General features: G+C 43.0%; 1 protein-coding gene across 3 annotated transcripts in view; it reads right to left on the bottom strand.

Moving 5' to 3' along the window:
- Window positions 1–13,380, bottom strand: part of ABTB2 (ankyrin repeat and BTB domain containing 2) — a 135,952-nt gene that overhangs the window by 39,197 nt on the left and 83,375 nt on the right. For 2 of the 3 annotated variants that reach the window (XM_050897755.1, XM_050897757.1), the window contains exons 2-3: window positions 11,104–11,250; window positions 8,174–8,384 (exon numbers count right to left, since the gene is read on the bottom strand). In XM_050897755.1, the coding sequence (XP_050753712.1) occupies window positions 8,174–8,384; window positions 11,104–11,250 (358 nt within the window). The remainder of the gene's footprint in view (window positions 1–8,173; window positions 8,385–11,103; window positions 11,251–13,380) is intronic. The other variant, XM_050897756.1, reaches the window with a different exon arrangement.

The raw sequence follows: 13,380 nt of genomic DNA, 5'->3' as shown, positions 1-13,380 counted from the left end.
CTATTTAGTATGGGCTCAACAAATACATAATCCTGCCGACCGTCAGGAACAGCACTGCCAATGAACAGTTAATTTGAGTCAATAGATACATGTTGATTGTAGCTTATTGGCCTCTGAAATAGGGCCATTCACTCCATCTTCCTTGTGAACGAGTATCTCAAAATCACAAGTCTGATATTAACTGGTTGAAGTCTCCAATGGGCAAAAATACACGGTAACAGCTTCTCTCCTTAGTGTTGGTGAAGGAAGCTGACCTTATCTGTTTATAGCCTTCTTTTTCTTCTAATAGATCTACCAAACTAATCTGTCATCAATAGCAAATAGCTTTTTTTTCTTTAAAACAAAGAGGGGCACATTTTTATGTCCGCTCTGAACAAGCAACGCCATAATGGCACAGTTCAGTGTAAGGCTTTCTTCTGTTTCCCTATATTTTATCAGTATATTTATATCAAAATAGCTCGGGGCGGGGGGAAATCAATGGGACTATTGCATGGGGGTGGGACTGGAATATGCTCACTGACACATCTTTCTGTAATCACCCCGTCGACTTCAGGGATACTCTGAGTGGATTTAAGTACTGTTAAACATGAATGTATGATTACAACATTATTCTCTCTCAAGGCAAATGAATCAGGGTCTACTTTTATTGTTCCTATATACCTGTTCTTGACTGGTGAGGCAGCTGTAGACAGAATAGAAAAATATTAAGATCTCTCAGACGAGATCCCAGAACTTATTTTATTGCAGACCTTTTCAAAGACACAGCTCATTGAACTAAGTGTATCAAGTTCTGTTCCTGATGCAGCATGGTAACAATGGGATATGGCTGTAAAATAAAAGAATTCAGACATAAATATATTAAATTTGAATTAGGAAAGGCTAGGCCACAGATAAATCTAAAAGACAGACAATGATGCAGCTATTGCACTTAATAAAATTCCATAAACCTGCAGTTAAAAAGAGTAGAGGGGAAAAAAGCCTCATGACAGATCAGTGAGAGTCTGGAAACATCCATCTGGAGAAAAGATTTGTCCTGAAAAGCCTTAACCAGCTCTGAAAGCAGTGATATTTCTCAGTGATGTTGAGGATGCAGCTCAAGCAAACACTGGTCTTGGCAGCAGGCTCTGCAGGTTATTCCCGATTTTCCTTCCTTTTCTGCCAGTTGGATGCCCATGCAACACAGAGCAAGGCTTTCTGGAGACAATTCACGTTAATAACTGGGATGTTAGTATTCGCTTTCATATAAATTGATATCGCTGTATAAATTTGATCCATATGACCAAATCACTCCCGTCTCAAGCAGTTTCAGAATGAACATTTAGTTGTGCCAGGCGTTTTCTGAACACAGGGGAAGAAAGCAGCTAACCATGAGGGAAAGAGCTGAAGGCCCTAATTATTTCTAATGATGCACCTAGAGATCATCAAGTAAAAAGGTATTAAGTAAGATCAAAGTAATGCTTTTTCAAAACATGAAATTTAGAAAATGTGATGAGGAGGCCATGTTCATCAGACAGTCACTAGGGATTTAGAAATAGCCATAGCACGGGGCTCTTTATTTGCGTCAACCACTGCAAGACTCTTGATAGGGAAACTGAGCCAGAAGGCTCCTGAAAGCAGCACTGTAGGAAAGCAGATGCACAAACTACTTGGAGATTATTTTTCTCTCAGTAGAAGTCAATGGCGTGTCTCCGACGTATCTGAGGACAGACTGAATTTTACAAAGTATGAAAGATAAAATACGGTCATAAGGCCACTACTCTACTCAGTCCGGTCTGAGCATGAGTATTTGAATCTCAGAGCGTAACAGGCCGAGATGCAAACTTGATCACCACTGAATCAAGGGATGCTTGGACAGGATTTTGACACTGTATCAGGAACTATTAATTTAGACCCGTCTCTGGTTTCCATGCTAGCCAGAGTAAATTTGGATTATATGCCACAAGACAAAAAATATCAAGTGTTCTAACTAATGATGATTTAAATCAATAGCTCAAATACTGGAAGAACATAGCATTTGAGCAAATGGCACTAAAAAATAGCATGAAAGGGCTACAATCTTTTCTTCTGGCAGCATCAGATGCATTTTTTTGTCCTTTCCCAATAAATAGTGTTTCAGAGCAGGCATTCCTGGAAATACTCCACAGAGAGAAAACCCAAGTAGATAGCTCAGCTCCTTCCTCCTCCTGTCCAGCTAACGTGGCACAGGAGAGTAGGCACTAGTCCATTTCTCCTGCTTGACCCTATTGAAAAGTGTGGTTTGCATGCATATCCATGGGCCCTGGATCATGTGAGGTAACACATGTAATGGGGGGACTCCTGTTGGAAGTAGAAAAAATTTTAGGTCACTTTTGAACCTTGTAGATAAAAGCAGCCATCCAGCTAAAAGCAGAATGACCAGCAGCCTTTCTGAAGGGTTTCATAGAATCATAGAATGGTTTGGGTTGGAAGGGACCTTAAAGATCATCTAGTTCCAACCCCCCTGCCATGGGCAGGGACACCTTCCACTAGACCAGGTTGCTCAGAGCCCCATCCAGCCTGGCCTTGAACACTTCCAGGGAGGGGGCATCCACAACCTCTCTGGGCAACCTGTTCCAGTGCCTCACCACCCTCACAGTGAAGAGGATTTCATGAGACAAGGGAGAAACGGAGGGAGCCCAGGTTTGTTTACAATCACATCACAAAACAGACTCCTCTAGAGAAGCAGCAAAGCTGAAGCAAGCCTTCTAGATGCCTGGACATGGAAAACAGAATGAAGCTTTCTCTTCTCTTATGAGGTGGCCCCCTGTGTGATTGTAGTTGGCTTCTTGCAGTGTCCACAGCTTTTCCAGCTGAAGAGCTGTGAATTTCCATCAAATTGGCGAGCCCCAAATTTTACTGTTGGCAGCTGACAAACCCTACTTCAGCTCTGGAATTTCACTAGCGTTTTATTGGATTTTCACCAACAGAGTCAGATGGGTACAGTCTGTGTGCTTCTGCTGATGTAAATTGTTTTATACTCACTGACATTTGGAATAAAATAATGCACCAGCAAACTCAGATGTGTAAAACTTGGCACGTCTGCGACATGGATAGCTCAGAAAGGTCTGACACGGCCGGATCCACGGGCACTGATGGACAAGCCCAGAATTACTTTTAGAACGTTCTACAGATGGACAGTATCAACAACAGGCAAACACAATTTATAGTTTTTTAAATAGGGTAGCTGGAAGAGGAGGAAGCTCAGCCTACCAAAGACACACAGATAATCAGCTACACAGAAAAGCAGGATCCAACTTTTTTGCCTATTCTTAGGTATTAGATCACGCTAACTTTCCTACAATAAATGCTGTACGCACACGAAAACCAAAGAGACAGGATGAGGGCAGTCAATGGTGTCTAGTCCTAGCTTTAAGGCTGGACCACTATCCTGGCGAAGTCAATTAACCTAGGGTAGACTAGTCCACCCAGCTGTAAAATGAGACTATAATATTGACCTCAATTTGTGCTCTATGGGGAGCAGAGAAATACTCCCTAAGATAAGTATCAGTGAGAGCGCATTCTTGCCTTGACACACCATTAAAAATAAGACAAAAGCTTTATATTCCACTTGGGAAAAAGTGAAGAAGGGAGAAAGAAACTTCATTTACCTTTGGATGGCCCTTCCCAAGTCACAGTATCCCAAACAATCCCAGCAAACGTGCTCTGCTGCTCTGGGACATGATCTCACACTGCAGAGTGCTCCCAGGCTCAGCCAGCCTGACATAAGCAATGGGAAAAAACCCAGAGCAGAAACAGAACAGAGAGAAAGGGAGTGCCACGCGTCTGCTCACTCTTCATGGTCCAAAACCACATTGTCTGACCTCTGACACAATACAGACTATGATCTCGGAGAAACTAAAAAAATCTTATTGCCCTGCAGAGACACTTTTTTTGCAGCAACAAAGACAGATGTGCTCTCTGATGACACAGACAAGCTCTTTGCCTTCAGGCAGTCAGGTGTATCTGAGTAAAGCAGCTTGTTCTCACCTCAGGTCTAATTCGTTTGCCAAAGTATTGCACAAGTGGCATTCTGTATTTGCAAAACACTTCCTCAGGTGGCCTATTCGATGCCAAATAGCAGATGGTTTACTGTCCATGCAGCAAATAAGGTCATTTTGGGGTTCCAAGTGGGTCATGGCTTGGTCATAACAGCAAGCAGCTGCATTCATTGTGGGAATGTTTCAAATGTTTTGCTTAAGATACCTGAGTGCTTTCTCTCTAATTCTGCCTCCTTTCCTCCTCCTGCTTCAATACCTTCACCTGGAGGTAAGTATCAGAACCAGATGTAACCAACCCACAAACTTCCCAGAGTTTCAGTCTATTGGTATCCCAACTCATTCACATGCTGGAGGCCAAAACAGAAAGCTCCTCTATCTGCCAAGCTCTAGAGAGACGACTACACCCATCCCATTCCTGCAGGACTCTACAGTTTGGTCACCTCAGTTCTTTAGTTGCCAAGCTGTTTAGCATGGATAAGGCACATAGCTTATAAGAGTTTAAACTGGCTCTGTTCATTGGGGTGCCTTGCATACCTAACTGCAAGTGTGTATGTTTTCATACCTTGTACAGGTTGCTGCAGGATGCGTTCAGAAGCTTTGCTAGGTTTTTAAAAGCCCTTGATGGCATATGACACCCTCCATTAGACATGGTTTCAGAACTTGAATTCTATGCTTGCCTTCATGTGTAAAGACCTTCCAGACCTTACAGTGTTACGATTTTCATAGCACTTTGCATCGCAGTGTGACACACAGAAAGCTCACAGACAACAGAAAGCCAAGCAAGATGGGTAGTAGGTTGTCAGGTCTCTAGATATACTGAACAACTGCAGTTCCTTCCACTGAATCAATGTGGCTCACAGATCTTCCCAAGATCAGGTTTTACCAAGTCTGCAGCTCTAACAGCCATCCCTCTCTTTGCTAAATTTCAGATTAGTGTTCAATACCGATAGATTTATACAGGATCCTAGAAACTGAAGCACAAACAAATGCAGAACAGGTCAGCACTATTGTCCTTGTTTGTGACCGAGATTTTTTTTCAGTAGAAAACAAACTGGGATTGCAGTGCACATAACAAGTATATTCCAGAGAGAGAGCATAAATGCACAAAAGAGCAACGCAGAGTTTGCAGCTGATTTAGCACAGCTCAGGAAAGAATAAAAGAACTGGGCTGCGCAGCTTTGCCAAGTCACATTAGGTGAATCAGTGCCCTCATCTATCGTGCCATGAGACCAGCATCTCACATGCAGCCTCAACCATCTCTCCTCTTAAGCTAGGAAAGAGTAAACTATCTCCTGTATAAAGTGCTGCTAGCAATATTTATCCCACTGGCTATGCTAAATAATATGCGTAGAGGTCAATACAGTTAAGACACATACAAATACATCTTGGAACAAATGAAAGGTAGGGTTGGATGTTCATTTCTGGTATACTGGGCAGTATTAATTTCATTTCCAGGTTTCATAAACTTTTCAAAGCCAATTGTTTAAGCTGATAGTCCTTGGGTTCTGTTTTTTTTCCTCTAATGTCAGTTTTTGCTCCATTTTAATATATCATCTTTAATTTCCTTTACAGCTAAGTACTGGTCAGAAAAAAATGACAGAAATTTCCCTTACACCAGCTGTTATAGGATCTAGTGCGGATTTTAAAATAGAATAGAGTTGCAGCCTGCATTCCAAAACAACTCCGGTGAACCATGTGGAGAGCATTGTTTGCGAGCAATTGGAGAGATAACTGCACTCCTGATTTAACTCACTTATTATCCTTAGTGTACAAAACAAGTAGCTGCAGTAACATCATTACACTGAGAGTATGGAAAAGAACACAACACAAAATAGAAAGCTTAATCTACATTTCTGATACAAGCTGTTTACCAGCTTCAGCTGTACAACTGTGGGAACTAGTGGTACAACTTCACAGAATCTGGCCCCATGAAAACTCATTTTTTGCGCAGTGTGCAAACATGAAATGCAAAATAAACCATCTTGCACTAGATATTTGATTACGATTAGTGAGCCCAAAAAACAGAGCTACCAATGGACTCCGAGTAGTGCAGCCATACCTCTTCCTATTCCTGTTTTATTCAACTTCACTTAATTCCTCTTGGTTCTTCATATGTGTACATCAGTTCCCTCTCTCTGATGCTACAGTTCTGCTCACAGATTGCTCTTTTTGAAAGGATTTTGGGGGAGGATCAGACAAACAGAAAGACAATCTTTTTTACTTTGTAAAATAGTTGAGCTCCCGCCAGACTGAGACCTCAAAGAGGTCCAGTACAAACTACAATAAAGTACAGAAAGATGGTTCAGCAACCAAGAGAATGAAAACAAGTGACCAGCGGAGGTAGCTACACAGACCAGTCACGTGCAAAATATTATGGCAGAACAGGCAGCTTAAGAGTGACCACTTTATATTTTTCTCCTTATTTGAAGTTTCCCTTAACCTAAAGTAACTTACCAAGACTGAAATTATAGAGGCTGCCTTCTGTCCAGTATGTTTTCCTGCACCCTGGCCTGAAAATTCAGAGCCTTAAAAGGAGACAGTTTAATCTACTATTATTCTTAAGAGGTCTTCTCACTCCTGACTAGCCAGGCTCTGGCCATGAAGCCATCAGCCACAGCTCCAATGGTGGTGAACGCAGCTACAAGAAGCCTTTAGGGCTGCTGAAATCAGCCAGCAGGCTTGGTGCAGGCCAGTGTAGGTCTGCATGAGATGGGGTTGACTTGCAGCATCAGAAATGCATGGACTGAAGACAGTGCAGTCTGAGAGCAACTAGGAAGTGTCTCAATAAAAAAAAAAAACAAAACAGGCTATCCAGCATGGAGAAGAGGAAAAAGCACCATAATCCCCACAGGTGCAGAAAAGGATAGGAAAAAGAGAGAGAGGGCTAACTTTTGTAGGTTTTTAGAATGAATTTTAAGAATTAATTATTTGTACGTTACTATGATTTCATACCAACTTTAGAAGCTGGGGCTGAGTACAGCAAAGCCCAAGGTAGGAAGAAGAAACCACATTATTTACAAAGCCGCAGAGATGTTCTCCTTTCCCGGCTCACCTGTCCAACAAGCACCTTGCTTTTTTGTTTTGTGAACGTGGCCTCCTCCCGCAGGCTTCAACACCTCACTACACTATGAAACTTCCCAACCACAGCCTGCTTTTGGGAAGGGCCAGGATAGAGCCATCGGCCTGACGTCCAGCAGGCTAACCGACATCCAAAGAGTGAGCTAGCATAAATAATGGATACAGTTAATCAGAAACCAGAATTTCCCATTTAGGTAAGATTTCTGAAATAAATACACAATTGGATATGCATTTTGAATTGGGGACACCTAACACGTCTGGAGAGGCCTGGGTCTCCCTGCAAGATGCAACTGCAAGGCAGCCAGCTATCAGTCTGCCTTTGAGCTGAGGAGCTGGAGAGCAGGAGCTGCCTGACCTGTCAAGGAACTCAACTTGTGGCCAGGGCTCTGAGGGCTCCTCAGCTCTCCGCTGCCACCAGCCTGTCAGGCAGACTGCCAAGGAGCTGGGCAGGAAGGAAACCAGGGAGCTTTCTAACAGAAAAAACATCCCGCTGGAAAATTTCTGACCACTCTAATAATGGGCCTACTTTCAGAGTCAGTTATGGTGCTGGCAGAAGGTAGGGAGACCCACTGCATTTTCTGTTTAGTTATTGGCTTCCTATATAAATTTCTTTCTATACCAGACACACAGCATCAACTGAAGTAATCCTTAAGAAGGATGTTCATAAATCCCTTCAAACCTCTCCACAGCAAACGACATTGCTTTTCCCAAGAACGATGACAATTGTTAATTGGTGCTATTTAGAAGGTAACATTTTCTTTGGTAAGGTCTTTACTGCTTTAGGCAACCACATGTACTTTTGGCAGCGTCTCTAGACAAGCCTTGTTGGCAGCATACAGTATATGCCTCGCTCGGAAAGACTGCATGAAAAAACAGCTCACTTTCCAGTTCCAATTCCAAGGCTTCATAAACTTGGCAAGGCTGACAACATAATCTGGCCTGACTGCAGGAATAACTGATGCCTGATAGGTAGCATCCCACAAAGCTGCCTGAGCTGCCCATGCACACGCAGTCACTCTACAAAAGGAGACCTTCTTAGCCTAACTCCCTGACTACTAACAGTTGACCGACCTACATACCGTTCATTGTTCAGGGTCATTCTTGGAGGGTCAAGGTTGGGGTTCTCCATGGACTCCATTTGAGGACAGCGTAGGAAATAGTAGAGGGTGTGGAGAGCATCAGGGGACCAGGAGATGGGTTGCTGCTGTCGGGTTTGCCGAATGGGGCTCATTCCTGGGCGGATGGTGTTCAAGCACTGCATGTGGTGCATTGCTCGTGATACCAAATCACCTGCGCAAAGAGAAAGAATGCAAAAGCATCTCTTTACTATTCATCCACAGTCCTCTTAAGTACACTTTTTGAACTAAATAAAATCTCTCGCAGCTAAGAGAAATGTCTTTTGTGCGCACGTATTCTTTTTCCTCCACAAAGCCATAAGCTGTTCTCAAGCTGCCACTTTGCAGGTTGTTGTATGGGAAATTTAACTTTCTTTCAAATGACAAGTTTTAGTTAGCAAATATAGAATGAAACTTCTCTCAGTCACCATACATTCAGATCAACAGCTTTACAGTGATTTTTCTGTCCTGTTTTAATGCTGGTTTTCTCCTCTTTCCAACCACGTATACCAGTTTCTTGCCCGCCTACAAAAACTACTGGTATCTTTGTAAAATGTCCACTGCTCAACCTGGGAGCATAGCTTTCACAAGGGAAAGCCAGCACCACCAGTACAAATACTTTACTCTCATCGCCAGCATCACCATTTTATGTTATGAGATTGTTCCCATTTCTTTCAACTGGGTTATGACGCTCTACCCTCCCACCCAGGCACTTGTGACAAATTAATGATGTTATGCTCAATATAGAAATCCCTTCTTTTAGGGGTCTGCTTCTCTCATTCTCACTCTAGCTGCAGGTTTCTCCAGAATAACAAGACCTGACTCTCTTATTAAAAAGCCAATCTTTATCATGCTGACTGTCACAAGCTTGCCAGAAATTTGCCCCTGAGCCTTGTAAGAAGCTCAATCCAGGAGCCTTCTGGGCTGCTTAGTCCTCTTGGTCTTGGAACTCGAGCCAACCTGCCTCTATGTCAGAGTACTACTGGACTTGAGGAGGCCTGGAAGAAGGCAACCTGTATTACACAGCTTCTACTCGGAAAGGATTTTAAGACTGCAGATTTTTAAAAAGTTCACAGAGCAATGACCCCAAGACAGCGGCCATGCAGTCACATAAAGCTGATCTTTGTGTAATAAGCTTGCTTTGGGCACACCCTGTTTACTCTCCTTTTATTGTGGTGCATTACAAACTCTCAAGAGCTCTGCAATAAAGGCTTCAGACACTACCTCTTTGAGTAGTGTGACTACCATACCAGTGAGCTGAATGATTGCTATAGATTACTATACATAGCTAGGATCTATTTTTTCCTTGGGAGAATCCTCTGTCGCTTTATGTTTTACAGTCCCCTAAAACTGTCACAGGAAATGTTACTCTATTGTGTCCTACAGTTACAATACTGGGAAAGGATGGAACTGAAATAGTCGCCCCATCGCAAAGCTGGTTCCTGAGAAAGCGCCCTGCACTTAGCCGTGCCACATATGAATTAGTTACACCTCCCTCTGAAATTCTTAGGAAGTTATTATTTGTTCGTTTATATCTAACAGCAATACACTGAATTTGCCGAACAACCTCCGGCTAAACCCGTGGGGCTCTAGTGTTACACAGGTTAGGGAGAAACCCCCACAAAGCTACTATATGTCTGAACATGACAACATTATTAGTGGTTCAGATCAATGGAGTACTAAAAAGCTTAGTTTGCAATGTAAAGCTGTGCCACTCGTTTGTTGCATCGTACATTCAGTTTAAGGACCCACTTCAGAATGGAAAAACCTTCTAACATCTCTGCCTTTCCACTTCAGTAGCTCCTGACTCTCCAGCATCTAAACGTTTTATGAGACTATCATGAATCCTCTAGCGTTGGTACTAACACAGAAGTCTGCGCAGTTATAGCAGAAATGCATCTGGAATTCAAATTTTCAGCTCAAAACAACGTTCCTTCTCCTTTGCACACTCACTCCCTTTATTTTTCTGGCAATGTGCAGCAACATTTAAAAAAAAAAAAAAAAAAAAGTAGGCAACTGTATCAGGAGATCTATTCACTAGATGTAACGACCAAGTTGGCCAAAGCAGGGACGGGGAAAGAGAGAGAGGAAGCTGTATTCAATCTTAGGCCCATGCTACAAATGTTCTCTTGTGTTCCAGGATAAATAGAGGTGTGTTAAAGGAATTTGAAAACCTCAAATTAAGGCAGGTTGCAAAATAAATGGTGAAACCCACAAACTCCTTACTGGCCCTGACATTCATTAGCATTCAGATGGTGGAGACTAAGAAAGCGATGCCAGCAGAAATGTTGCAAGGGAAAAGTAGACCGGGAAAACACAAATCATTTTTGTTTACTTTAAAGGGGCTTTGTGAGTAGTCTAGCAATGGAACATTTCATTTGGTTAGCATTAAAAAAGAAGGTTTTGAACAAGTTTTTGTTACCAAAGTGCTCTCAGATTTTTTTTCCTCCGCTTTTTGTTTTTCAAGTAACCAAAAAGCTTTTCCTTGAATATCCTGCACCCTTGACGTTTCCATTGCACGAACACTAACAAAGAGAACCCTCTTCGCCATCTGAGGGAGGTGCCACGGCTGTGTTCCACAAACGTACAAGAAAGCCTCCATAGGCATCCGGGCAAAAGCATCCATCTGCTGTTGGCACTAACACCACTAACTACCAAAAGGCTAGAAAAGCCACATCTTATACATCTCCAAGGTGAATTAAATATAAAGCAGTCTAATGAAACAACCTGATTTTCATAAACAGCACCACGAGACAATTAAATCCTATAGAACGTTAGCCAAACACTGCTCACACTGTCAACAATGGCAACACTCCCACTGACCTCAATAGCGGAGGGACTGGCTCTCCTGCTTCACTGAAAGAAACCCATGTTCGATTACATCCAAAACTTACTCAGTTCAGAGATGCTTCCAACACAGGTTGCCAACAGAGACTGCTCTAAAGTTCGGAGTTCCAGCTGGGCGTACGCATCAGCCCGTCCATCGCTGCACACAGAGCCATCGTTGTATGGGCTAAAGTAGGCAGGCAGAGACAGCACACCTGGGGATGAGAGCAAAGAACAGTCCTGTTACAAGTGAAGTTACAGGAGTGGAAAAGCAAGTCTCTCGACTGATCGGAGCGATAGGGAACTTGAAGACGTTGGCACCTTTCTTGGGGGACTTGAGGTCTTTTGAACAGTCCAAATAAAAATCAAACAGTGCTGTAAATACCATTGGAATGGCTGACACAGTGAAACTAGGCTCTAGGGAGTAAGGCTGGATGTTTCTACAGCCTTTAAAAACTAGAAACAAATTGCAGTTGAGAGAAAACTACACGAAAAGCTTTAGTGAAGTCTCTACTATTGTTTACACAACAACTCGGCTGTGCACACACAGCTTGCTTTTGAACAGCTGTATGCAGATTGCTAGATACAAGGGCCTGATTTTGAGAGGTGTGGAAGATAATCTCAAGTCCATCTAAGGTAAATGGTAGCTGCAATCTTTGCAACCGAAAACAAAACCATGGGCTATGCCAGTTCTTTGAACCCGCATGCAGTTTCAAATGTGCAGGCGGTGGTTTCTACATGTGCGAACCTTTGGATGTGCCAAACTACACCCACAAGTTTTGAGGTTGACTATATTTTCATTTCTATAAATGACCCCTCTATGAGGGGGAGAGGTTAGAAAGATAATTACATTGCACACACGCATCTACCACACGCTCACTCCTTCCATTTTAGCTTCTTGCACACATGAGCATTAACGTGCAGTAACTGAACAGAACGACGGATTTGCAAGCAGTTTTGTGTAGTAGTTATTGGGACCCCATCCTACTTTGCGCATATCCCTACAACTCATTTGCACTGTTGGCAAATCAGAGACCATTTGGGTGAATTGGCTGGGAATGGTAGTGAAGGCTGAGGATGCTACAAAAAAATTGACATATAGTTTCACGTTAAGATGGAGGCAGTCTCTAAAAAGTGCAGTCATTCACCTCCCCCCAATCATCTTTTTCACCCATTATCTTTGGTCGAGCATGGCAGATCTGCAGCCACAATGCAAGTCAGTGCAACATCGGGATCCAAGAAAATATTGCCTCCCCTGCTTTCCTCCCAGAAATCCATTGGTTGAATAGTTTCTCTTCAGTGAGCTGAATTTTGTTGCCCTTTTGCCACGATTGCTCTGTGTGGCACAGAGGGAAGGGTGGGAATGTGACCTTTAGAGCTGATGTGAGGTGGGGAGCATGGATATGTGACTGAGGCTGGGGTGGGAGAGCCTCCTCCGGTGGCACCCTGGGGTGGATCTGATGCAACACTGCGTGACACTGCATCCACAGTGCAGGTGGACTCTGAAAAGCCTTCTGCTGTCCACTCAGCCAGTGTTCCTGTACCCTTGTTGCTACCATAGTTTCAGTTGTGCTCAGTTGCTACCGTACTTTTAATTACAGATCTATCCCGCAATTCCAGTAGCACACCCTGGCCCAAATTTTCCGTGATTTCAGATGAGGACACTTACAGCCCCGACTGCCTGTGCTCTTACCCTGATGCATCCTGTATTTTTGATTTTTCAACTTTGATCCATGCACAGCCATACCAATATACTTCAGCTTAGACCCACATTTCCTTCCCGCCCTCACCTTCTGACCCCGGTTCAGTCTTAGATGTGGAGATACTTTACTCCTATTGCAGTGACCTCCTGTCACATAGGTGCTGCGTATTCTTCTCAAACAAAACCCTGCCAGCTGAACGGCAGTGCATTGTGCAAGACCTTTGTTTCTTTGTCTTGATGTTTTCTTTTGAAATTTTATGCTGAATTGATCTCTCCTACCCTTTTCACATCCTCTTTGCATCCTGCTTGGTGGTAAAGCCAAGGGCTGCATCAAAAACTTCCTGGATGTTTTGAGGATAAGGGAATGATTTATCCTGTTGTGCTTCTTTACTGTACATCACTGTTAGTTAATGGAGAAAACTCTGCCAATGCCCTCTGTAACCTGAATAATTAGGAAGTCGAGGCTTTAAGAGCTAACAGAAGCGATGCATGCAAACTAGAAGAGCTTGCTTTAAATACACTGTAGCCTCCTATACAGAGCCTAAGCCACTTCCTTTTCCATGTTCAAGCTATGAAAGGATGTTTTAAAGACACATGGATTGAATTTATGGCAGAGGGAGAATGAAAATAGACTGATTTGTCA

The sequence above is a fragment of the Gymnogyps californianus genome, chromosome 5 (assembly GCF_018139145.2).
Source record: "Gymnogyps californianus isolate 813 chromosome 5, ASM1813914v2, whole genome shotgun sequence".
NCBI classification, from domain to species: domain Eukaryota; kingdom Metazoa; phylum Chordata; class Aves; order Accipitriformes; family Cathartidae; genus Gymnogyps; species Gymnogyps californianus.
This window is presented reverse-complemented; position numbering and strand designations above follow the sequence as displayed.